Genomic DNA, 27866 nt, shown 5'->3' with positions numbered 1-27866 from the left:
CCTCCTACTGCCCCCTTGAACATGATCTCACCTCCCATCACCAACTGTCATCTCTCATCCACAACCTCATTACCTCAGCGAATCTCCTACCTACAGCCTCCAACCTCATAGTCCGGGAACCCCACACCACCCAGTTCTACTTTCTACCCAAACTTCACAGATGTGACTGCCCTGGTCGACCCATCATCTCAGCCTGCTCCTGTCCTACCAAACTTATCTCTGCATTCCTTGACACTGTTTTGTCCCCCTTCGTCCAGGAACTCCCCACGTAAGTTCAGGAGACCACCCACACCCTCCATGACTTTTATTTCCCCGGCCCCCAATGCTTCATTTTCCCCATGGACATCCTGTCCCTGTTACACATCCATCCGCCACAACAGAGGCCTCCAAGCCTCAATTCCTTCCTCTCCTGCCGACTGAACAAATACCCTTCCACTCATTTGATTGGCTGAACTGGACCACACCCTCAACAATTTCTCCTTTGAATCCTCCCACTTTCTCCAGACCAAAAGGGTAGGCATGGGCACCCACATGGGCCCCAGCTACGCCTACCTCTTCATCAGGTGTGTGGAACTGTCCATCAGCCACAGCTACACCAACACCACTCCCCACCTTTTTCTCTGCTACATCGATGACTGTATTGGCACCAACTCGTGATCCCACAAGGAGGTTGAACAGTTCATCAACTTCACAAACACCTTCCACGCTGACCTCAAGTTCACCTGGACCATCTCGGACACATTCCTCTCCTTCCTGGACCTCTCCATCTCCATTTCCTGTGAACAATTCAACATGGACATACACTTCAAACTGACCAACTCCCACAGCTACCTGGACTACACCTCCTTCCACCTTGCTTCTTGCAAAAATGCTGTCCCTTACTCCCAATTCCTTTGCCTCCACCGCATCTGCTCCCAGGGGGACCAATTCCACCATAGCACATTCCTAATAGCCTCCTCCTTCAGGGACTGCAATTTCCCCTCCCATGTGGTCAACGATGCCCTCCAATGCATCTGCTCCACTTCTTACACCTCCACCCTTGAACCCCACCCCTCTAATTGCAACAAGGACAGAACCCTCATGGTCCTCACCTTCCACTCCACCAACCTCTACATACAATGCATCATCCTCCACCATTTCTGCCACCTACAAACAGACCCCACTACCAGGGATATATTTCCCTCCCCACCCCTATCTGAATTTCACAGAAACCTCCCCAACTCCCTTGTTAGGTTCATGACCCCACCTAACCCACCCTCCACTCCCGGCACCTTCCCTTGACACCACAAGAAGTGCAAAACCTGCTCCCACACCTCCCCCTCTCACCTCCATCCAAGGCCCCAAAGGATCCTTCCAGTTCCAATAGAGACTTACCTGTACTTGCATACACGTCATTTACTGTGCCTGTTGCCCTCGATGCAGTCACCTCTACATTGGGGAGACAGGACACCAACATGTGGAACATTTCAGAGAACATCTCTGGGACACACGCACCAATCAACCCAACTGCCCTGCGGCAGAATACTTCAACTTCCCCTCCCACTCTGCAAAGGACATGCAAGTCTTTGGCCTCCTCCACAGCCAAACTCTAGCCACCCGACACCTGGAGGAAGAACACCACATCTTACACCTTGGGACTCTCCGGCCACATAGCATCAATGTTGATATCACCAGTTTCCTCATTTCCCCTACCCTCATCTTATCCCGGATCGAATCCTCTAACTTGGCACCACCCTCTTGAACTGTCCTATCTGTCCATCTCCTTTCCCACCTATTCACTCCACTCTCCTCTCTGACCTATCACCATCACCCCTCACCATCTATCAATCGCATTCCCAGCTACTTTCCCCCAGACCCATCCCCTTCCCATTTATCTCTCAACCCCCCTCCCCTTCTGCCAGCCCCCGCCCCCCCCATTCCTGATGAAGAGCTTATGCTCGAAACGTTGCTACTCCTGCTCTTCAGATGCTGCCTGACCAGCTGTGCTTTTCCAGCATCACACTTTTTGATTCTGATCTCCAGCATCTACAGTCCTCACGTTCTCCTCGTTGATATATTTTTCGCCTAATATACCTGAACAGACAGCATTAAATTGGGCACTGTGGGATTTCAGTAAGAAGGTTCACATCACCTGTTCAGGTAAAGTGAGGGGTGGACAAGAACTTATGTTGCTCACTAGCAATTTCATGGTCAAGGCTTCTCTCCAATAATGCTAGGAACATTACAAAATAATGTTGAGCAGCAGGAATCAGATATAAAGCTGGGAGGGCATTTACATTGAACGACAATGAATTCTCCCTCGCTGAGCAAGAAAGGAGTTAAATATTCTATAAGATCCCTTTATGACTGTCCTCTCCCCTTCTCAGTGACCTTCTCCAGCAGTTTGGCCTCCAAGATCTGTGTTCCTCCAATTCTGGCCACATGCACATCTTGATTTGGCATTGAACTGCAATGCCTTCAGCTTCTTGTCTCGTCAACTTGAGATTCCTTTCCAAACCTCTCTGCCTCCTTGCTCTGCACTGTTCCTTTATAGGCTATTTGCTTTGACTAAGCTTTTGGGCCCATTCCTAAAAGTATGCTTTTGTGATAGATGTTGAATTTTCCTCCATAATAACTCCCCAAAAGCCACTTTACTACAGCTAAAAGGTCCCAGATAAATGTCAGTTGTTGTAACTTAGAAAGGAAAACTGTGAGGCTCAATGAAGGATAATGTCAGGATAGCAAAAGCAATATATTTAAATAAGTGTAATTAACAGGTTGTATCACATTGGTGAGGTTTAGAAATTGGATAAGGAATAGTTCTATTAGCCTGACTGGCATAGTAACTGAATGGCTGCTGTCTTTATTTTGCTTCAGACTTCACAGTTTAAAAGGAAGAAAAATACAGGGAGGCATAAGGATTACAAATTAAGATACATAAAGCATTATATAATAAATAACATTTTACTCGAAAGCCCATTGTAATGGAGTCAGACAGGTTTCCAAGCATAAATGGTTTGCATTCAGTTATTTTTTAAAAAATTAATGAGTGTCTTAGTTATAATCATCCCAAGCTTGCAAGCTTTGTTATTTATGCCCGTGAATGTAAAGGTAGGAAATATTAAGCAAGGTTCAAACCCCATATCCATAGATCAAAGGGAAAAATTCCAAGGTTCCACATACAAGGAGTGCTCAAAACACAATTCACTTCCATTGATAAACCTTTACCCCTTAAAAAGCAACATTTTGCTCCATCCAAAAGGAATTGCAGTTTAGCAGGACAATGGTTCGATAACAGGTCCCTATTTTATATGCTTTGGAACTAACATTTGACCCTTCAGTAGTCTCTTGATCTCTTCGAACATTTGACAGTCAATGCTATGATATGAAATAGGGTTGTTAATAATTCTCACTCATCACCTTTTCTGTCATTCTGGGAAATCCTAATAGTCCTCATTCAGAACCCTATCAGCTGGTGTCTGCTGTAGCAGCTATCAAAGAACAAAGAACATTATAGTGCAGAAACAAGTCCTTCAGCCCTCCAAACCTGCACTGGTCCAGATCTTCTATCTAAACCTGCCGTCTGTTTTCTCAGGATCTGTATCCCTTTGCTCCCTGCCCATTCATGTATCTGTCTAGATACATCTTAAATGACGCTATCATTCCTGCCCCAACTACTTCCGCTGGCAACGCGTTCCAGGCACCCACCACCCTCTGCATAAAGAACTTTCCACATAATCACTCCTAAACTTTTCCCCTCTCACTTTGAACTTGTGACCCCTAGTAATTGAGTCCTGCATTCTGGGAAAAAGTTTCTTGCTATCCACCCTGTGTACACCTCTCATGATTTTGTAAGCCTCAATCAGGTCCACCCTCAACCACCTTCTTTCCAATGAAAATAATCCTAATCTACTCAACCTCTCCTCATAGCTAGCACCCTGCATATCAGGCAACATCCTGGTGAACCTCCTCTGTACCCTCTCCAAAGCATCCACATCATTTTGGTAATGTGGTGACTAGAACTGTACACAGCATTCCAAATGTGGCTGAACCAAAGTCTAATACAATTATAACATGACCTGCCAACTCTTGTACTCAATAGCCTGTCCGATGAAGGAAAGCATGCCATATGCCTTCTTGGCCACTCTACTGACCTGCGTTGCCACCTTCAGGGAACGATGGACCTGAATATCCAGATTTCTCTGCACATCAAATTTTCCCAGGACTTTTCCATTTATGTATAGTTCACTCTGGAATTGCATCTGCCAAAATGCATCACCTCGCATTTTTCCGGATTGAACTCCATCTGCCATTTCTCTGCCCATCTCTCCAATCTATCTATATTCAGCTGTATTCTCTGACAGTCCCCTTCACTATCTGGTGCTCCACCACTCTTAGTGTCATCTGCAAACTTGCTAATGAGGCAACCTACACCTTCCTTCAAATCATTTATGTATATCACAAACAACAGTCATCCCAGCACAGATCCATGTGGGACACCACTGGTCACAGGTGTCTATTTTGAGAAGCTCCCTTCCACCACTACTCTCTGTCTCCTGTTACCCAACCAGTTCTTTATCCATCTAGCTAGAACACCCTAGACCCCATGTAGCTTCACCTTCTTCATCAGCCTACCATGGGGAACCTTAGCAAATGCCTTACTAAAATCCATGTTGATGCCATCTACATTCCTTCCCTCATCAATAACCTTTGCCACTGTCATGGAAATTAAATCGACTTGACTCAATAATTAGCAAGAGCAAAGAAAGAGTCTTTATTAAAAATCCTACAGGATTTTTGACTTATTATACTAAGACAGATGCCTCAATGCAAAGAGTACTGAAACATTATACAAACACCTGTCTTATAGTATTCCTTATCACACTCTCAAGGGCAAAGGCTGGGAAAACTCAAGTTGTTATCCTCGCATCCCCTGGTCCTAGACATAACAGTTCTTCAGCTTTCGCTGAGTTCGACTATCGCACGGTTGAGTTGAATGTTTACAGAATTCAAACAGAGATAAGCTAACTGCAAACTTTCATCAAAGCATCGTTTACAAAGCTCAGTACAGCATTGATTTAAAGAAAAGCATTCTCTTTCAAATTTCACAGTAAATGGATAATTTTCCATTACAGTCACCTCTTCAAAGAATTCTATTAGGTTGTAAGACATGACCTTCCCTGCACAAAACATGCTGCCTATCACTAATAAGCCCATTTTCTTCCAAATGGGTATATATCTTATCCCTCAGTATCTTCTCCAGTAGCTTCCCTACCACTGACATCAGGCTCACATGTCTTTAACTACCTGGATTAGCCCTTCTACCCTTCTTCAACAAAGGGACAACATTCGCAATTCTCCAGTCCTCTGGGACCTCCCCCGTTTTCAAGGATGCTACAAAGACATCTGTTAAAGCCCCATCTATTTCCTATCTCACTTCCCTCCATAACATGCGATAGATCTCATCCAGTCCTGGGGACTTGTCCACCTTAATGCCTTTTACAATACACAACACTTTCTCCCTCCTTATGTTGACATGACCTAGAATAATCAAAGATCCATCCCTAACCTCAGTATCCGCCACGTCCCTCTCCTCACTGAATACCAATGTAAAGTACTCATTAAAATTTCTCTGACTCCACGCATATCTTTCCTGTTTGAGACAAAAAAGTTTGCAGATGCTGGAATCCAAGTAGACAGGCAGGAGGCTGGACACACCCAGCAAGCCAGGCAGCATCAGGAGGTGGAGAAGTCAATGTTTCAGGTATAAACCTTCTTCAGGATTGGGAGTGGGTGTGAGGCGAGTTTCAGATAAAGGGGGGTGTAGGGTTTTGGGTGGGGAGAAGGACTAAGTGGTGGTGTAGTGATAAATGAACACAAATGGAGGGTACGGCTTGGTTGGCTGAATGGGAGGACTGAATTCGGTTGATAGCTGGAAAGAAGGGTCACTAGACGAATGAAAGAGTGGAAGAGTGGCTAGAAAAGGAGTCAGGGGAATGGGAAGGAGGTTTGTTTGAAATTGGAGAATTCAGTATTGAGTCCTCTGGGCTGTAGGATGCCCAAGCTGAAGATGAGGTGTTGTTTCTCCAATTTGTGGTGTGGTTCATTGTGGCAATGGAGGAGAACGAGCATGGTTATGTTGGTAAGGGAATGTGAAGGGGAATTAAAATTGGCAGTGAATGGGAGGTCAGGTTGACCCCTGATGGCCCAGCTGAGATGCTCAGCGAAATGTGCCCTTAGTTTACATTTGGTCTCATCGATGTAGAGAAGACCACATCGGGAGAACCGGATACAGAAAACTAGGTTCGAGGAGAGGAGGAGTGTCGCTCCGAAAGCTAGTGTGCTTCCAATTAAATCTGTTGGACTATAATCTGGTGTTGTGTGATTTTTAACTTTGTACACCCCAGTCCAACACCGGCATCTCCGTATCTTGATTCTAATGGTGTTAGTTCAAAATCCTATTTTAAGTCATCATTCAGCAAAAAATAAAAAATAAAAACATTCAGCAAAAAATGTAACCTTGTATATGAATTGAGTTTGTTTTCACTTCTTGGGTAATAGTTGAAGAGAGTTTCTGCTGGCTCCTTTGTTACATGTTTCTACAAATCTGTTTGAAAACATTAGTCAGGAAAAGGAAATCAAAGTCACATTAATCCAATGTTCAATACCAGAATACAGCTGGATTCCATCAAATCAGACTACATGTCATTGTCATCTCAAAGCAAACAGCTTGACTTTATAGGTTTACTGGCATATTCAGTTTGAACTACTTTCAGAGCAAGGGAACATTTTCATCCCAGATATCCTCCACCTTGATATATTTTGAAACATTTGTTTCCACTTAATAGTGGATGTCCTAATGTCACAAGCAATTATTAGTCAGAAATTTGGGCCGAATCAGTGGTTAGCACTGCTGCCTCACAGCCGGAGATCCGGGTTCAATTCCCACTTCAGGCAACTATCTGTGTGGAGTTTGCACATTCTCCTTGTGTCAGTGTGGGTTTCCTCCGGTTGCTCTGGTTTCCTCCCACAGTCCAAAAATGTGCAGGTTAAGTGAATTGGCCATGCTAAATTGCCTGCCCGTAGTGTTAGGTGAAGGGGAATGGGTCTGGGTGGATTGCTCTTCGGGGGGGTCGGTCTGGACTTGTTGGGCCGAAGGGCCTTTTTCCACACTGTAAGTAATCTAATCTAAATTTCTGTTTGATTCACAAGGGTGGAAACATTTCATTTGAAGAAATAGCAAGATTCATAAGACAGGAGGTCCACAGGGTTTTTGAAGGTAAGAAGCTGGAATATCTATGTGGCAATTTACCAACTGTAAAGAGATATTTTTATATTGTTAGGATCTGATTTCAGCAGACAGTACACAAATATTGGCCTCCGCATCATTGATGGGTCAAGGCAATGGTATAGGCTTTTGGTTTGTGTGTGAGTACAAACATGAGGCTAGGCAAGGACAGGTTCAACAGTGACACCACCCATAACAAACAGCCTGATAAATTTTAATCTTTGGTCCAATGCACAGGAACAGAATTATGCCATTCAGTCTCTCCAGTTTATTCTGTCATTCATTTCATTGCCACTACCAATTTTCACTACCAATGATCGTGTAAAAGAATGCTTTCTAATTTCATTCTTCAGTCCCTGGTTCTAAATTTCAGGTCATGCTCCTTTGTTCCCTTGACACAGAGGAAAACAGTTGCTCTGTTGAATCCACTTAACATTTTAAAAAGCATCTCATAAATCTTCCAACATTAAAGGCATCCAAACCAATGTGCAATACCTGTCCAACAGGTCTATAAAACCCTGTTTTCTCTCATACTCTGTCCTTAAATGGTGAAGTAACATTTGGTACCTTCCAGTGTGCAGAAACTATTCCAGAATTTGTTAAATATTCACCAAAACATCCACTATTTCTATAGCTACCTCTTTCATCATTTGGATGTGGAATGTCAGGAACCAGAGACTTATCAATCTTCAGTCTTGCTAATTTCTCCAATAATACTAATTTCTTATTAATAATAATAATTATTAATTTCTTATTACTAATAATACTTATTAATACTAATTTCCTTCAATTTTTTTATGCTCCATAGTCCCTTAGATATTTTATTCTGGGAGTTTTATTATGTCTTCTTTCATTAAAAACAGACAAAAAACTATTTATTTCACTTTGCTACCATTTTTCTATTTTCCCATTAAAAATTCTCCTGGAAATGGATCCACATTTCTCATAACCAAATGTTTCCTTTTACATGCCTGTAAGAAACTTTTACAACCCAGTTTTATGTTTTTTGCCATTTTGCATTCATATTCTATTCCCACTTTAATACTGTCTTGATCCTCCTTTGATATATCCTAAATCCTCCCAGTCCTTGGGTTTATTACTTTCTCTGGCAATTTTGCAGGCTATTTATTTTAATCTTATACAATCCTGAAACTCCTTTGTTAGCCACAGTTGAGAGTTTTGTGCCTTGCAGGAATGTATTGTTTATGAAAACTATGTAATACTTCTAAAAGACTATGCACCATCATATCTTTCTTATGTGTTTTCTCAATTCACCAGTCAGTTTGTCCATCATACCTTTCAACAATCATGCTGTGAAGGAGCATTTAGGAAATAGTGACCATAATATGACAGATCTTTTCCATTACATTTGAAGGTGATATTGTTTGATTTTGCAATTAGGCTGTTAAATTTGATCGAAGAAAGTTCTAAAGGTATGAGGATTGGCAATTATGAATTGGGAAGGTACTCTAGAAGATTTGACGGTAAACAGCTGGCATTTAAGGAAGTATTACATTCTGTCCCACAAATATACATTAACCCTAGACACAAAAAATGCAGCAGGAAAAGAAAGTCAACATGAACTAACAAAATAAATTAAATATAGCATTGGATCAAAGATAGTGACTTAAGGTTGTCTAAGAATTTGGAGCAAGTTAGAATCTAGCAAAGGGCAACCAAGAAACTAATAAAGAGAAAAGAAGACATAAATGCAAATTAATGAGAAACTTGAAGGTGATCTACAAAAGCTTCTTTCAATATGTGAAAAGGGAAAGGTTAGTAAAGGCAACTGTGGTGGCATTACAGCTGGAGGCAATAAATTTTGGATTTAGGACCATTCGACTCAGCCATTTTGGCGCGAGCGATTTGGCGCGGCCTGTTTGGCGCAGCCTATTTTGCCACAGACCCATTTAGGTGCAGAACTATTTTGCCGCAGATATACAGTAGTCATCAACGAAAATCAACATAATAGTAGAATTATTAAATGGGTAGTTTCCAATAGTTAGTAGTTATTATTCAAATAACTAGTCATCAAAGAAGAACAACTGTAGAGGGAACTTTACAAGTGATTAACAAGTGCCTAGAAAATTTGTCGGAAACTTGCCAAGGAATGATGCCTAATAACAGAGCGCTGAAGAAAATGGTTCGTAGGACAAGGAAAGAAATTGCTGCTTACCCAGTAAATCCAAGAAATTTAGACGCACTTGTAATTCCAGATAGCTTTAAAACACATTCTGTTAATGAATATAATGAAGAACAATTTTTACTCGCCGACAGTGGTAGCACCACCTGCAGAATTCTTATATTTGGGAGAAAAAGGAATGCCGAGTTTCTGAAACAATCAAAAAAGTTACACGTTGATGGAACATTCAAAATTTCCCCATCTCTATTTTCACAAGTTTATGCTATTTTAGGAGAAATACATAAAGGCGTGTTCTCACTGTTGTATGCTTTACTCCCAAATAAGTTACGAACAACATATGATAAATTATTTGAAATGGTTCTGGAAATATAGCCTGAATGCTGCCCTGACAGTATCAACTGTGACTTCGAACTTGTACGTCTCGTAGCAGGGCACAATATTCCGTTGAAATTAAAGAAATTCAGAGAATGTAATGGGTTATATTTTGTTTTAGAAATTTTGAGGAACCACGGTTAGGAGTGGACTAATAACAGACTTAATGCAGTTGATACACAAATAACTACAAACCACTGGAAACTACCTATTTAATAATTCTACTATAATGTTGATTTTTGTTGATGACTACCATATATCTGCGCCAAAATAGTCCTGCGCCTAAATGGATCTGCGGTAAAATAGGCTGTGCCAAACAGGCCGTGCCAAATCACTCGCGCCAAAATGGCTGCGCCCAATGGTCCCACTCCGATAAATTTTATAAATGAGAACAGGGAATGGGCAAAGGAACTAATCAACTACTTTGTATCTAAATTCACAGAGGAAAATTCAGAAAATCTTCAAGGAATGCTAGGCAACCAAAGGACTTGTGACAATGAGGAACTAAAAATAAATTAGTGTTAATAAAGTTGAGCTCAAAATATTAATTGAATTACAAGTTGATAAATCCCTGTATAGATGTGTTATGTCCCAGTTTGCTAAAGGATATAGCTGTAGAGATGATAGATAGCTTTCAAAGTTCTGAAGATTCCAGAATGTTTTTGGCAAATTGTTAAGTAACAGAGATAATCCCCACTAGTTAAGAAAGAACTGCGAGGGAGAAGAGAGAACTACAGGCCTGTTAAGTTTATGTCAGTAAAAGGAGAATTGTTAGAATCTGTTATGAAGAATGTGATAACTATGCACTTAGAAAATAATGATAAGGTTGGGCAATGTCAACATGGATTTATGAAAGAAAATTCATGCTTCACAAAAATAAAACAAAGAACTGCAGATACTGGAGATCTAAGACAAAAAAAGACAGAAATTTCTGAAGAAACTCAGTAGGTCTGGCAGCATCTGGAGGTAGAAAGCAGAGTTAGTATTTTGAGTTAAGTGACTCTTTATCAAAACTGTCAGCAGCTAGGAAAAAGTCGGATTTGTGATGAAACCAAAGGTGGGGTGGTAAGCAGTGCAAGTGCAGAAGTGAGTGAATAAGTGGAGATAAAGCCCAGCGAGAAATATATGAACAGGGTAGGTAAATGAGAAGCTAATAGGTAGCAAGCTTGGACTGAAGAAAAGCTAAATAAATGACAATAAGAGCAAAGAGTAAGAGAAACTGGATGAGCTGTACTGAACGCAACCCATGTAATCTGCTAAAATGCCTAAGACTATGTGAGAATAGGTGACTGTGCTCAAAGCCACACATGTCATAAAAATTCCAAGGAAGGGTCACTCGACCCGAAACATTAATTTTGATTTCTCTCCACAGATGCTGCCAGACCTGTTGAGTTTTTCCAGTAATTTTTATTTTTGTCTCATGTCATAACAGGACCACATATGGGACTGACAAAAAAACGGATGGAATCCAGATCTAAAATTATTAAACTTATTGTTGAATCCAAGAGTCTTAGAGTTCCCCAGATAGAAAATGAGATGCTATTCTTTGAGATTGCGCAGAGACTTGTTGGAACACTGCTGCAGGCCTGTGAGAGAAATGTTGGCCAGGGAACATGGCGGTGTGTTGATTTGGCAGTCATCTGGAAGCTCCATTTTTGCAGACATAGCATAGGTGTTCTGTAAAGCAGTCACACAGTCTGTGTTTCATCTCAAGTATTTTGAACAGCAAATACAGTCAACTACATTGAATGAAGTACAGTAGACTAGATTGAATGAATCACTGCTTCACCTGGAAGGTATGTTTGGGTGGCCTTGGATAGTAAGGAAGGAAGAGATAAATGTAGAGGCATGACACATTCAGCAATTGCATGGGAAAGCATCACAGGTGTGTGAGGAGATGTTAGGAATGGAGGAAAAGTGTACCAGAGTATTGCAAAGAGAATGGTCCCTGTGGAATGCTGACAAAGCAGGAGAGGGGATTATTTGTCTGGTGGTGGCATCCCGTTTAAAGTGATGGAAATGACAGCTTACATACCTTTGGATATAGAGACTGGTGGAGTGGTAAGTGAGGACAAGGAGCACCCTATCATTGTTGTGGGAGGGAAAACAAGTGGTGAGGGCAGAAGCACAGGAAATGTGTCATAGAACATAAAACATAGAACAGTACAGTGCAGAACAGGCCCTTCAGCCCTCAATGTTGTGCTGACCTGTGAACTATTCTCAGCTTGTCCCCCTACACTATCCCAAAATCATCCATGTACTTATCTAAGGATTGTTTAATCCTGAGAGTCAGTCACAACTAAGGGCCCTGTTGACCATGGTAGTGTGCAATCCTTAGTTGAAGAAAAATGTGGATATTTCTGAGGTCCCCCCTGTGGAAGGTGGCATCATCAGACCAGATGCAACAGAGATGGAGAAATGGGGGAGAATCAGATGGAGTCCATATAGGAAGCAGGGCATAAGGATGCATCGTCAAGGTAGCGGTGGGAATCACTGGGTTTGTAGTGGATATTTGTGGCCAGCCAATCCCCAGAAATAGAAACAGAGATGTCAAAGAAGGCAAGGGAGGAGTTGAAGATGGACTCGGTGACGGTGAGGGCAAAATGGACTTGATAACTTTTCACAGTTCAGAGCAAGAAAGTGTGGCAGCTTCATTGATGGACCAGAGAAAGAGCTGGGTGGAGAGGGCCCTGAATTAGATTGAAACAAGGAGGGTCTCACATCCCCCCAAAAAAGAGAGGTGTAACTGAGGTCCATGCAGGTACCCATGGTCACACCTTTGACCTGAAGGAAGTGAGAGGAGTTAAAGTAGTTGTTGAAAGTGAGTATAAGATTGATTAGATGGTGGAAGGTGATGGTAGTTGGAATCAGTTTAGGCCACTTCTCCAAGAAGAAGCAGAGAATTGACGTAAGTGGAGAGCTAAGAAGCAGAGGTAACAGAGGTTTCGAGTCTGGTATGATTCTTCTCAAAATTCATTAACTCTGTTTTTCTCTCTCTTTGGACAATGCCAGACTTGTGAGTTTCTCTAGCACTTCCATTTTTATTTCGGATCTCCAGCATCCACAATATTTTGCTTGCCTTACAATAATCCAGAGTCATGGACTAATACGTTGGGAACAGGAATCAAATCCCACCACAGCAGGTCACGAGGAGGCAGTTATGTTGTCCCCTGTCAGGGCAGGAAGTGCTGGGTCCAATGCCTGAGCCTCAATCCAAGTGGAAACCTGCAGGAATCTGTCAATCCTTCACCTGCCAACAATCAGGATCCATGCACACCCCCTCCTCCCCTCCCACCCCCAAAACAGCCATAGTCGATGACACCACTGCTCCCTGTCTCCTGTAAGGTCATTAAGATCTCCTTAACCACACATCAACTGACAGATCAACAATGTTCTGGCATAGAAAGTCAACAAACGTCAATGCATGGCTTCAGAATGCAGAATTAACACCAGATTTAACCCCTTCAATGCTGCTGAGCTCTTGTTAAGAATTGATTTGAGAGCTGGAATTTCAGTACTCTAACCAGACCACTCATGATTTTGGAAACATCTCACAGATTTCCTTTCATCTTTCTTCTTTTGAAGGAAAACAGACTCAACATCTTCAATCTATCCTCATGACTGAAATTTCTCATTCCTGGGACTATTCTTGTAAATCAATCCTGCAATCTGTCCAATGCATTTACATCTTTCCTATAATGTGGGATCCAAAACGGTACACAGTTCTCCAGCTGACGTCTAACATCAGTCTTGTACAAGTTTAACATCAACACCTTGTTCTTGTACTCTATGCCCTTATTGATAGAGTTAAGAACACAGTATGCTTTTACCAACTGCTCTCCCTACCTGTCCAGCCATCTTCAATTATCTGTGCACACATCCATTCAGATCTGTGCACACATCCACTCAGATCCGTGCACACATCCACTCAGATCTGTGCACACATCCACCCAGATCTGTGCACACATCCACTCAGATCCATGCACACATCCACTCAGATTTTTGCACACATCCACCCAGATCTGTGCACACATCCACTCAGATCCATGGACACATCCACTCAGATCCATGCACACATCCACTCAGATCTGTGCACCCATCCACTCAGATCTGTGCACACATCCACCCAGATCTGTGCACACATCCACCCAGATCTGTGCACACATCCACTCAGATCCATGGACACATCCACTCAGATCCATGCACACATCCACTCAGATCTGTGCACACATCCACCCAGATCTGTGCACATATCCACTCAGCTCCATGCACACATCCACTCAGATCTGTGCACACATCCACTCAGATCTGTGCACACATCCCTTCAGATCCATGCACACATCCACTCAGATCTGTGCACACATCCACTCAGATCCATGCACACATCCACTCAGATCCATGCGCACATCCACTCAGATCCATGCACACATCCACTCACATCTGTGCACACATCCATTCAGATCCATGCACACATCCACTCAGATCCATGCACACATCCACTCACATCTGTGCACACATCCCTTCAGATCCATGCACACATCCACTCAGATTTTTGCACACATCCACTCAGATTTTTGCACACATCCACTCAGATCCATGCACACATCCCTTCAGATCCATGCACACATCGACTCAGATCTGTGCACACATCCACTCACATCTGTGCACACATCCCTTCAGATCCATGCACACATCCACTCAGATTTTTGCACACATCCACTCAGATTTTTGCACACCTCCCTTCAGATCCATGCACACATCGACTCAGATCCGTGCACACATCCACTCAGATCCATGCACACATCCACTCAGATTTTTGCACACATCCACTCAGATCTGTGCACGCATCCACTAAGATCTGTGCACACATCCACTCAGATCTGTGCTCACATCCACCTCAGATCCATGCACACATCCACTCAGATCTGTGCACACATCCACTCAGATCTGTGCTCACATCCACCTCAGATCCATGCACACATCCACTCAGATCTGTGCACACATCCACTCAGATCTGTGCTCACATCCACCTCAGATCCATGCACACATCCACTCAGATCTGTGCACACATCCACTCAGATCTGAGCACATATCCACTCAGATCCATGCACACATCCACTCAGATCCATGCACACATTCACGCAGATCTGTGCACACATCCACTGAGATCCATGCACATATCCACTCAGATCTGTGCACACAGCAACTCAGATCCGTTCACAGATCCACTCAGATCCATGCACATATCCACTCAGATCCATGCACATATCCATTCAGATCTGTGCACACATCCACTCAGATCCATGCACACATCCACTCAGATCCATGCACACATCCACTCAGATCCGTTCACAGATCCACTCAGATCCATGCACATATCCACTCAGATCCATGCACATATCCACTCAGATCTGTGCACACATCCACTCAGATCCATGCACATATCCACTCAGATCCATGCACATATCCATTCAGATCCATGCAGACATTCACTCAGTTCTGTGCACACATCCACTCAGATCCATGCACATATCCACTCAGATCCGTGCACGCATTCACTCACATCTGTGCACACATCCACTCAGATCTGTGCACACATCGACTCAGATCTGTGCACACATCCACTCAGATCCATGCACATATCCACTCAGATCCGTGCACGCATTCACTCACATCTGTGCACACATCGACTCAGATCTGTGCACACATCGACTCAGATCTGTGCACACATCCACTCAGATCTGTGCACACATCCACTCAGATCTGTGCACACATCCACTCAGATCCATACACACATCGACTCAGATCTGTGCACACATCGACTCAGATCTGTGCACACATCGACTCAGATCTGTGCACACATCCACTCAGATCCATGCACACATCCACTCAGATCCGTGCACGCATTCACTCACATCTGTGCACACATCGACTCAGATCTGTGCACACATCGACTCAGATCTGTGCACACATCCCTTCAGATATGAGCACACATCCACTCAGATCCGTGCACGTATTCACTCATATCTGTGCCCACATCCACTCAGATCCATGCACACATCAACTCAGATCCGTTCATACATTCACTGAGATCTGTGCACAGATCCATTCAGAACCATGCACATATCCACTCAGATCCATGCACCCGTTCACTCAGATCTGTGCACACATCCCTTCAGTTCTGTGCACACATCCACTCAGACCCATTCGGGGGGGTTTAAACTAATTAGGCAGGGGGATGGGATCCGGTCTTGTAGTCCAGCAAGTAAGCTAGCTGTGTGTCAGGATGCCCAAGACTGTAGGGAGGCTGTGGAGAAGGTAGCACTGACAGGGACTACTTGCGGACACAGAGATGGGCTCAAGTGCGTATACTTCAACGCAAGGAGTATCAGAAATAAGGTGGGTGAACCTAAGGCGTGGATCGGTACCTGGGACTACGATGTTGTGGCCATCACGGAAACGTGGATAGCTGAGGGACAGGAATGGCTGTTGGAGGTTCCTGGTTACAGATGTTTCAGTAAGATTAGGGAGGGTGGTAAAAAAGGAGGGGGGGTGGCATTGCTAATTAGAAATGGTATAACGGCTGCAGAAAGGAAGTTTGAGGGGGATCTGCCTCTGGAGGTAGTATGGGCTGAAGTCAGAAATAGGAAAGGTGCAGTCACCTTGTTGGGTGTTTATTATAGGCCCCCCAATAGCAGCAGAGATGTGGAGAAACAGATTGGGAAACAGATTTTGGAAAGGTGCAGAAGCCACAGGGTCGTAGTCATGGGCAACTTCAACTTCCCAAATATTGATTGGAAGCTCTTTAGATCAAGTAGATTGGATGGGGCGGTGTTTGTGCAGTGTGTCCAGGAAGCTTTTCTAACGCAGTATGTAGAGTGTCCAACCAGAGGGGAGGCCATACTGGATTTGGTACTCGGTAATGAACCGGGACAAGTGGTGGGCTTGTTAGTGGGTGAACATTTTGGTGATGGTGACCACAATTCTGTGACTTTCACCTTGGTTATGGAGAGAGATAGGTGCGCACAACAAGGAAGATTTTACAATTGGGGGAAGGGAAATTACGATGCTGTAAGACAGGATTTGAGGAGCATACGTTGGGAGCATAGGCTGTCAGGGAAGGATGTGGTGGATATGTGGAACTTTTTCAAGGAGCAGATACGACGTGTCCTTGATATGTATGTACCTATCAGGCAGGAAAGAAATGGTCGTGTGAGGGAGCCTTGGTTGACGAGGGAGGTTGAATGTCTAGTAAAGAGGAAGAAGGAGGCTTACATAAGGTTGAGGAAACAGGGTTCAGACAGAGCAGTGGAGGGATACAGGATAGCTAGAAGGGACCTGAAGAAAGGGATTAGAAGAGCTAAGAGAGGGCATGAAAAATCCTTGACGGATAGGATCAAGGATAACCCCAAGGCATCCTATGCGTATGTGAGAAACCTGAGAATGACGAGAACGAGGGTAGGTCCGATCAAGGACAGTAGTGGGAGACTGTGTATTGAGTCGGAAGAGATAGGAGAGGTCTTGAACAAGTACTTCTCTTCAGTATTTACGAACGAGAGGGACCGTATTGTTGAAGAGGAGAGTGTGAAACGGACTGTTAAGCTAGAAGAGATACCTGTTAGGAAGGAAGATGTGTTGGACATTTTGAACAACTTGAGGATAGACAAGTCCCCCGGGCCTGACGGGATATATCCTAGGAATATGTGGGAAGCAAGAGAGGAAATTGCAGTACCGTTGGCAATGATCTTCTCGTCTTCACTGGCAACGGGGGTGGTACCAGAGGACTGGAGAGTAGCGAATGTTGTGCCCCTGTTCAAAAAAGGGAATAGGGATAACCCCTGGAATTACAGGCCAGTTAGTCTTACTTCTGTGGTAGGCAAAGTAATGGAAAGGGTACTGAGGGATCGGATTTACGAGTATCTGGAAAGACACTGCTTGATTAGGGACAGCCAGCACGGATTTGTGAAGGGTAGGTCTTGCCTTACAAGTCTTCTTGAATTCTTCGAGGAGGTGACCAAGCATGTGGATGAGGGTAGAGCAGTGGATGTAGTGTACATGGATTTTAGTAAGGCATTTGATAATGTTCCCCATGGTAGGCTTATGCGGAAAGTCAGGAGGCATGGGATAGAGGGAAATTTGGCCAATTGGATAGAAAACTGGCTAACCGGTCGAAGGCAGAGAGTGGTGGTAGATGGTAAATATTCAGCCTGGAGCCCAGTTACAAGTGGAGTTCCGCAGGGATCAGTTCTGGGTCCTCTGCTGTTTGTAATTTTTATTAATGACTTAGATGAGGGAGTCGAAGGGTGGGTCAGTAAATTTGCAGATGATACGAAGATAGATGGAGTTGTGGACAGTGAGGAGGGCTGTTGTCGGCTGCAGAGGGACTTAGATATGATGCAGAGCTGGGCTGAGGAGTGGCAGATGGAGTTCAACCCTGCCAAGTGTGAGGTTGTCCATTTTGGAAGAACAAATAAGAACGCGGAATACAGGGTCAATGGTAGGGTTCTTAGTCAGGTGGAGGAACAGAGGTATCTTGGGGTCTATGTACATAGATCTTTGAAGGTTGCCACTCAGGTGGATAGAGTTTGTAAGAAGGCCTATGGAGTATTATCGTTCATTAGCAGAGGGATTGAATTCAAGAGTCGTGAAGTGATGTTGCAGCTGTACAGGACTTTGGTTAGGCCACAGTTGGAGTACTGTGTGCAGTTCTGGTTGCCTCACTTTAGGAAAGATGTGGAAGCTTTGGAGAGGGTGCAGAGAAGATTTACCAGGATGTTGCCTGGAATGGAGAGTAGGTCGTACGAGGATAGGTTGAGAGTTCTCGGCCTTTTCTCGTTGGAACGGCGAAGGATGAGGGGTGACTTGATAGAGGTTTATAAGATGATCAGAGGAATAGATAGAGTAGACAGTCAGAAACTTTTTCCCCGGGTACAACAGAGTGTTACAAGGGGACATAAATTTAAGGTGAAGGGTGGAAGGTACAGGGGAGATGTCAGGGGTGGGTTCTTTACCCAGAGAGTGGTGGGGGCATGGAATGCGCTGCCCGTGGGAGTGGTAGAGTCAGAATCATTGGCGACCTTTAAGCGGCATTTGGATAGGTACATGGATGGGTGCTTAATCTAGGTTAGAAGTTCGGCACAACATCGTGGGCCGAAGGGCCTGTTCTGTGCTGTATTGTTCTATGTTCTATGTTCTATGCACACATCCACTCTGATCCATGCACATATCCACTCAGATCCGTGCACGTATTCACTCAGATCTGTGCACATATCCACTCAGATCTGTGCACACATCCACTCAGATCTGTGCACATATCCACTCAGATCTGTGCACACATCCACTCAGATCTGTGCACATATCCACTCAGATCTGTGCTCCCATCCACTCAGATCTGTGCTCACATCCACTCAGATCCATGCACACATCAATTCAGATCTGTGCACACATCCACTCAGATCCATGCACACATCAATTCAGATCTGTGCACACATCCACTCAGATCTGTGCACACATCAATTCAGATCTGTGCACACATCCACTCAGATCTGTGCACCCATCCACTCAGATCCATGCACACATCAATTCAGATCTGTGCACACATCCACTCAGATCCATGCACACATCAATTCAGATCTGTGCACACATCCACTCAGATCCATGCACACATCAATTCAGATCTGTGCACACATCCACTCAGATCTGTGCACACATCAATTCAGATCTGTGCACACATCCACTCAGATCCATGCACACATCAATTCAGATCTGTGCACACATCCACTCAGATCCATGCACACATCAATTCAGATCTGTGCACACATCCACTCAGATCTGTGCACACATCAATTCAGATCTGTGCACACATCCACTCAGATCCATGCACACATCAATTCAGATCTGTGCACACATCCACTCAGATCCATGCACACATCAATTCAGATCTGTGCACACATCCACTCAGATCTGTGCACACATCAATTCAGATCTGTGCACCCATCCACTCAGATCCATGCACACATCAATTCAGATCTGTGCACACATCCACTCAGATCTGTGCTCCCATCCACTCAGATCTGTGCACACATCCACTCAGATCCATGCACACATCAATTCAGATCTGTGCACACATCCACTCAGATCCATGCACACATCAATTCAGATCTGTGCACACATCCACTCAGATCCATGCACACATCAATTCAGATCTGTGCACACATCCACTCAGATCTGTGCTCCCATCCACTCAGATCTGTGCACACATCCACTCAGATCCATGCACACATCAATTCAGATCTGTGCACACATCCACTCAGATCCATGCACACATCAATTCAGATCTGTGCACACATCCACTCAGATCCATGCACACATCAATTCAGATCTGTGCACACATCCACTCAGATCTGTGCACCCATCCACTCAAGATCTGTGCACACATCCACTCAGATCCGTGCACACATCCACTCAGATCCCTCTGCATTTCCCTTAGCTTGCAAGGAAAGTTAAACTCTTAGAAAGATAACATGTTAATATTTTTTTTCTTTTTTGGTGTGGGAATAAAGCCCACTGTGATGATTTAGCTCAAACATACTGTTGGGGAAATTGAAACTGTTGAGTATAAAATGCACCATAACTGTAATGAGGCAATAAAGTTCATTTGAGATTTCTTCCATTTCTTACCATATCTGTTGATCATGTTTAGGTTTAACCTGATTGGTGTCCAGTTAAATGCAGTTCAATTCCTGTCAGTAATTATTCATTACTCTTGGGTGTGAACACTAACCTAATCAATAACTGCAAATGTTGTATAATGTATACCCAGCAGTGCTTACAAAGCAATAATCTAATAAAGAGTTTCAGAAAATTTAATTGAATAGTTTGCCACACTGTGCTTACCTGTCAGTCGCCTCATCAATGGATTTCAGTAACTTGTAACAGAGCTCCCAGAATGATTCAGCAATGTTTGTCCAACTCAGAGGTAGATTTGTAAATTCATGAAGCAAACATTGTTTAATTACTGCTTTGTGATAAGAGATTAGTAATAGATATGCGATTGCTACACTCTCTGATGACTATTTCAATAAAATTCATTTTACCTAGTTTTTTGGGCTAGTTTTCAATTACATTCCTGTCACTTGAAGGAGACAGTGGCATAGTCATAGTTTCACTTGACCAGTAATCGAGAGGCACAAGCTAATGTGTTCAAATCACACTATAACAAGAATTTTAGATTTTGTTTCACATTTGCATGGGTGTTACTGCAGAGGCCAGATTTATTGCTAGCCTCTAATTACATTTGAAATGAATGGGGCGTATTAGGCCATTTCAGAGTCAGTTACATTGCTGTGGATCTGGAGTCACATGTAGGCCAGACCAGGTAAAGATTTCATTCCATGAAAGACATTAATAAATCTGATGTTTTCTGTCAAAGACAATCAACAATGTGACTAGCTTTTCAATTCCAAATTTAATTTAATTCAAATTTCACCATTTGTCATAGTAGAATTTCCCCTGAACATCAGCCTGGGGCTCTGGGTTATGAGACTTACATTACTGCTGCATCACACCCTCCAGACGAATAAATCTGATATTGAAATCTAGTTTCAGCAACGGTGACCATGAAACCATCATCAAATTTGTGGAAACTCATCCAGTTCACTAATGTCCTTGAGGAAAGGAAATCTGCTGTCCCTACCTGGAGTGGTGAACATGTAACTCCAAGCACACTGCAATGTGGCTGACTCTTAAGTGCTCTCTGTCATGGGTGAGCAAGCCATTCAGTTGAAGGAAAATTATGGATGGGCAACAAACATTAGTTTTATCAGCGATGAGAAAATAAAGAAAAATAAATCTTCTACTGCAGCTTGATGCTCATTTGAATACTTATTTTTCATCTTCTTGTCTCAAAGTGTTTTGGGATTTTCTGCATGCTTCAGATAAAAGGGGAGTGAGAATTTGCAACTCTATCCCCCACAAAGTTGTTGAGGCTCAAGGGGTCAAATAAACATTTCAAAAGTGAGTTAATAGATTTGTCATGTAAGGCTGTAAAGGGTTAAGGAATCAATGTGAGTAGCTAGAGCGACAATGCAGATTAGCCTAACTCAATGGTGGAATGGACTAGAGGGTCTGAATGCCGCCTCTTGCAGCTGTCAGAGTAAGTGAGTATTGTCATCTTGCTATGGAATAATATACTTTGCCTCTTTTAATTTGATTTCCTTTCCAGAGAGACTTGCTCACTACAAACTGAAATCTCCTGCAGCAATGTTGGCTGCTCAGGCCAAAATAGGCCTACCAGGGCCACCTGGAAATGATGGCCTGCCAGGACTGCCTGGGCCTCGAGGAGCGACTGGGCCACAAGGAGCCAGAGGTAAGATTTATCCAAAATTATCATCATGGTAGCATTTTTACAATTGCATGGAGGGCCTCGTCATGATTTGAATTGATATTGGTGTACTGGTTCAGGAAACAAAATTATCTTTGTCAAGGTAAAACAGTTACATCAATTTGCAGGCATGTTTCACGGAAAGATGTGTGCAGCAGGATCTCTGGTTCAATGGCTACTGTCCCTGCCTCTGAACTAGGTTTAAACTCAGATGTAGGTTCAAGTCCAATTCCGGTACTTAATGGGCAAGAGTGGTGCATGGCCAAATAGGTTGATTACCAATCCACAGATCCTTGTAGAACAACTAAAGGTAGAAAGTGCAGGTGAGTTTCCTAGACAGCCAAGTGTAATATGGAGCTACAGAAATAGGCGTAAGCACATGCTTCACCTGGTTACATGGTACTAAACGCTGAAGGTAGTAGAAGATGTGTGATGACTCGCACATTTGAGACAGCACAGAGTCCTTCACCAGAAGGCATGGGGACTAGTAGAGAAGATACTGCAGAAATTGCATGAAAAATGTACAATACCCGTACAGCAAATTCACTGCTCAGCGGGATTATTCTCCAATGGTATATAACCTTTCTGATTGTTCTGAGCAAACCAATCAGAAGAACAATAGGCTTAAAACAAAAGAAACTGTCCCCTAAAACAGTTGTACATGGAATAAAAAGGATCATGTAGGTTAGAGATGTAGAGTTTCGTGCTATTCATCATTTTCAAAGTACAAATATTCAGTGAGTGGCACAGTGGCTCAGTGGTTAGCACTGCTGCCTCAAAGCGCCAGGGACCTTGGTTCGATCCTAGCCTCGGGCAGACCATCTGTGTGGAGTTTGCACATTCTCCCAGATGCTTGAGTTTCCTTCCAGAGTCACAAAGATGTGCAGGTTGGATGAATTGGCCATGCTAAATTGTCCATAGTGTAGGCTAGATGCATTAATAAGGGATAAATATAGGATAGGGAAATTGGTTTGGATGTGTTATTCTTCAGATGGTCACTGTGGACTTGTTGGGCTGAAGGGCCTGTTCCTACTTTATAGGGTTACTAATTCTAATTCAGTGGAAATAAGCAGATAAAGAGAGGCAAGAGGTGGAAATGGCCATATGTGAGTGGCAGGAAACCATTGAGGTCATTAAGCTGAAATAACATTGCTTTAAAAGGAATGAAATGTTGGGACTGTAATTTAGCAAACTTTTGTGGAGCAAGCAGGCAGTGAATTGCAGTAAGAAGATCGGGAGGGAGGAAAGCCATTAATGTGAGGCAACGGGAAATGGCTGGAATAGCCTTCCACATTAATTGGTGAGAGTTAATAGACTGAGAATGTAGGAGTGAGAAAAACATCCTGTCAAGCTGCAGGTGTAACACAGAGTGACATGAAAGTGGGAAAGCCCCATTCATGGACTTACTTGACGCTCAAATAAGGACAATACATTATAAACAGCAAAGTGAATGCAATATAATGATTTGTGAGTTGTTCACAGGCTACGCACCAGCTGAGACAAAAGTGGGTGAGTATCATTTTGTGCCCTCTACTATTTCAGTCCTCGGGTATTTAACTTGGATTGGGCATAACAAATCACCCACCTGTTTGGCAGGATAGAATAAAATTACCTCCCAAATCTTTGTTCTAATCATTTCACCACCATAACAAACCAAGTCATGAGAGTTTAAATAGAACTGTGCTTCAATTTTACACGTTACGTGATGGACATTGAGTATACAAATCATCAAGTCTTGTTGGAAAAGAGTAACCAATCATTTTCCTCTTTCAAAGATATTGAACAAAAAGATCTGTACAGTATGGAAAATGTCTGGAAAATGTCTGGCTTTAAGATGCAGATTTCCCAATATTTCAAGGTCATCAAAAATGTTGAACTATTCCTTCAGGCAGCAGTTTCTGATCTCATTATGTCTTCAGACCAATGGTGCTGATTTAAGAGGCCCACCTGGTCTTAAAACATACATCACAGAGATTATAGCATTATCCAAGATCTTGAAGTACCAAGACCAGAGGAAAGTTCTGATGTTTAATTGAATGTTGCATCCTCTGGAATTACAACCTACATACAAATTCCTTATACAACTTGACTCTCCTTACAGGCTGCCTTACATTCATGAAGAATCTTGGATTTAAATCCTGGTGGGAGTGTTACTGGAATTGTTTCCTCAAATACGCAGTTCAATTCTGGCACATTATGGGCTGGCACCATAGTTCACTGGTTATCACTGCTCCTTCATAGTGCTAGGGACCCATGTTCGATCCCAGACTCAGGTGACTGTCCATGTGGAGTTTGCACATAATCCCCATGTTTGCGTGGGTTTCCTCCCAGAGTTCAAAGATGTGCAGGCTAGGTAGATTGGCCATGGGAAATCCAGTGTTACAGGGATAGGGTGGGTCTGGGTGGAATGCTCTCCAAAGGATCAGTGTCAAGTTGATGGGCTGAATGGCCTACTTCCATACTGTAGGAATTCTATGATTCTGTAAGGACAGAAAAATTAAAATGCATGAATGTTGGTCAGACCTTCTTCACAAGCTTGTTCCCAAAAAACCTGATCGAGCAGGAGAAAGCAAATCTGTCCATTAGCCATGTTCAACCCTAGATACTATGAAACATTCCCCTCTTTAAAGCATGATATTTACAAAATCTCACTATTTCAAGCAACAGTGTCTGAAGCAAATCATTTCCTGCTCATCTGATGTGTAGACAGTGGTGCAGAGGACTATACATTATGGGATGATTAAGTTATACCTGGATCCCAATTTACAAACATCTGACTTTTACAAGCACTCATAATTACAAATGAGATCCCATATTGCTATTGATCTTAAGAATCCAGCATGCAAACATTCATTCATACAAAAGCGACTTACCAGTGTACTCGGCAACCAAACCCATTTGTAACCTGGGAACTGCCTTTCCACCTAAATTCTCATACTGAACCTCACCCACTTGATATATGGCTGTCTGTAATAGACATCTGCCTCTCCTCCAGTTTCCAGTATCCGTCCATTGAGATATTATATATTATAATCTGGCCATTGCATTTGGAATGTTCATTTTTTTCAAAGCTCCAAATATGTCTCTTGACATTATTCCTAACACCTGAATTGTGCGAAAATCTAGATTTAATGGACAATTTTCTACTTTGATTCATTCTTTGCTAGAGTCTTGAGATTATAGAAGTCTTGCTCTCCCTGATTGACTCCTCTTAAAGCAAGTGTGCATCACCAGGAACATAGCTTCTTGATAAAATTGCATCTTGCCTGCCACATTAAGCATTCAGTGCTGGGTGTTAATTTACATGGTGGGCCATAGCCCTTTACTTGCACGTCTCAGTTAAAACTCAACAGTAATCAATGTAATAGTGCAAAAACAGACCCCATTTCTTCAGCTATTACTGCTATAGATAAAGTAATTTATACATGTTACTCCAGTTCATTAAGCCATACTTATGCAAAATTGTTCATTAATAATAACTTTCTGTCTTCACCTCTGCGCGTGAAATATCCATTTTATTTCCCTTTCAGGAATACAAAATGAAAAGGACAAGCGATGAAGTATGACCTTGATCATTTTTTAAGCTTTATCTGTGGATTCCAGTGGGACAAAGAGGATCTATTCAATGCTGTTTGAAATACATTAGTGCTCAGGCCAAATGGACACTTCAATGAAAAAGAGCAATTTGGATTGTTGAAGTATCCAAGACTTCTGATAATGCTGGGCTGCTTGCCAGAAAAACAAAACCTTGTCAATGTTCCAGTTGCAGTTTTGCTTCCTTGGGTTTGGGAGCTCCACGTTAACAGGGGTTAATATTCTTTCCCTATGGTGGAAGGGTCTCCCTGACACATTCACTATACATTGGTATTCCATAAGATTTTCTTTACCTTCAGAGGACTTGGCATTACTACTTTGGATTATAACTATTGGACTGTTTCTTTGTCTTCTTGGAAACTTTGCTCGACAGTTTTTGATTTTTTTTAGTAAATTCTTTGAACTTTTCAACATTGCCTCTTTGTCAGTTTCTTTTTGTGTCACTCCTGCTAAACAAAGGTTGTTACAGGAGATACCGATGCTTCTATATTACAGAATGATTAAGATACAAATTCCCAACTTACGAACATCTGACTTATGAATGCTCATATTTATGAACAAGATCCCATATTATTATTTTTAAAGATCCAGCATATGGACATTCACTTGTACTTACAAATGGCTATTTTATATTGTACTGTATTGTGTTCCAACTTGCGTACAAAACAACTTATGAACGTACTGAGGAACAGAACCTGTTACTAAGCCAGGGACTGCCTTTACACCTTTATTCCTGTGCTAAACTTTGTTCTGTTGACGTATGGCTGTGGATTTATTTTCGAAAACTCACATAGCTAACTTTTCTTGTGCATTCCCACTGGAAACCCATTCAGTCACTTTGGAATGCGTGCACCTCATTGTTCTTTATTAAGAACTGATAACGAAGAACAATACAGCATAGGAACAGGCCAAGGTAAAAACAATGACTGCAGATGCTGAAAACCAAATACTGGATTAGTGGTGCTGGAAGAGCACAGCAGTTCAGGCAGCATCCAACGAGCAGCGCATCCAACCCTCCAAGCCTGCACCAAAGCATTTTGCCCTTCCATACTAAAACTGTCTTCAACTACAAGATCCCTCCTTATCACGTACTCATCCAGGTGCTTGTTGAATGGTGCTATTGTGTTTGCTTCCACCGCCTCCTCTGGCAGCAACTTCCAGGCACTCACTACCTTTTGTGTGGAAAACGTGCCTTGCACATCTCTTTTAAACTTACCCCTCCCCTCCCCTCACCACCCTGAACCTGTTTCCACTAAACCTCAGTATGATGTATTGGGGAAATGCAATGAAATAAACATGAAATTCAAAGCTAGCCCAATGGTGACAATGCAACCACTGTCAATTGTTATGAAAATCCATCAGGTTCAGTACTTAAAGAAGGAAATCTGGCATTCTTACCTGGTATGGCAATGTGAATCCAGACCCAACAGCAATGTGTTTAACTCTCAACTACCCTCCAGGAAACAAAGGATGGGCAATAAATGCTGCCTTAGCCAGTGATGTCAAACATATAAAAGTAAATATCTAACCTCTGATTTCTATGATTCTACAATCTAAATTTAAATACCAAAGTGGTAATTATTTTTTACCTGCATTGTTGAAATGTCAGATTCTCTGCACACTGTATTTTCCTCACAGGGGGCTTCACCTGGTTACATTTTGTAGATATATCAATTCTCACTTATCTGGAAAGAGACTTTTCAACAGTGCTTTAAACTGTGATCTCTTTTAATTTGTTTTTATAAGCTTATACTTCCACACAGTTAAATTGGTCCCTGATCTGTCTTGACAATCAAAGTCTCAACTATCCAAAAGTGACAATTCTCTGATTTTCTGTCTCTAGGTAGATTCTGATGGCATGTGTAAATTACTATTTGCACATAGGTCTTTCTGTAACTGTGCAGAAGAAATGCTGTTTTAAGAAATGTCTTTGCCTGCAGGAATCATGACTGACTGATTTATATGGTTTTCTTTGCTTCTTCATCAGCAACCAGGCCTTCAGCTGTCACAACCCTTAGCCAAAGTCTTTGAACTTTCTTCTCTAAGTACCTCCCTCCTTGTCCTTTTTAAAGATCTGCGTGTAGCCTAACTTATTGAGTAAATTTTAA

At 42.7% G+C, this 27866-nt stretch overlaps 1 protein-coding gene across 5 annotated transcripts in view; it reads left to right on the top strand.

Moving 5' to 3' along the window:
- LOC140463703 (uncharacterized) overlaps positions 1-27866 on the top strand; it is a 438200-nt gene that overhangs the window by 396905 nt on the left and 13429 nt on the right. For 4 of the 5 annotated variants that reach the window (XM_072558071.1, XM_072558067.1, XM_072558062.1 and 1 more), the window contains 2 exons: positions 7192-7258; positions 22006-22149. In XM_072558071.1, coding sequence (XP_072414172.1) covers positions 7192-7258; positions 22006-22149 — 211 coding nt within the window. Of the gene's footprint in view, positions 1-7191; positions 7259-22005; positions 22150-25694; positions 26170-27866 lie in introns of those variants that run through there. The other variant, XM_072558075.1, reaches the window with a different exon arrangement.

The sequence above is a fragment of the Chiloscyllium punctatum genome, chromosome 3, assembly GCF_047496795.1.
Source record: "Chiloscyllium punctatum isolate Juve2018m chromosome 3, sChiPun1.3, whole genome shotgun sequence".
NCBI lineage: Eukaryota > Metazoa > Chordata > Chondrichthyes > Orectolobiformes > Hemiscylliidae > Chiloscyllium > Chiloscyllium punctatum.
Note: the sequence above shows the minus strand (reverse complement) of the source record. Positions and strands in the feature narration are given on the sequence as shown.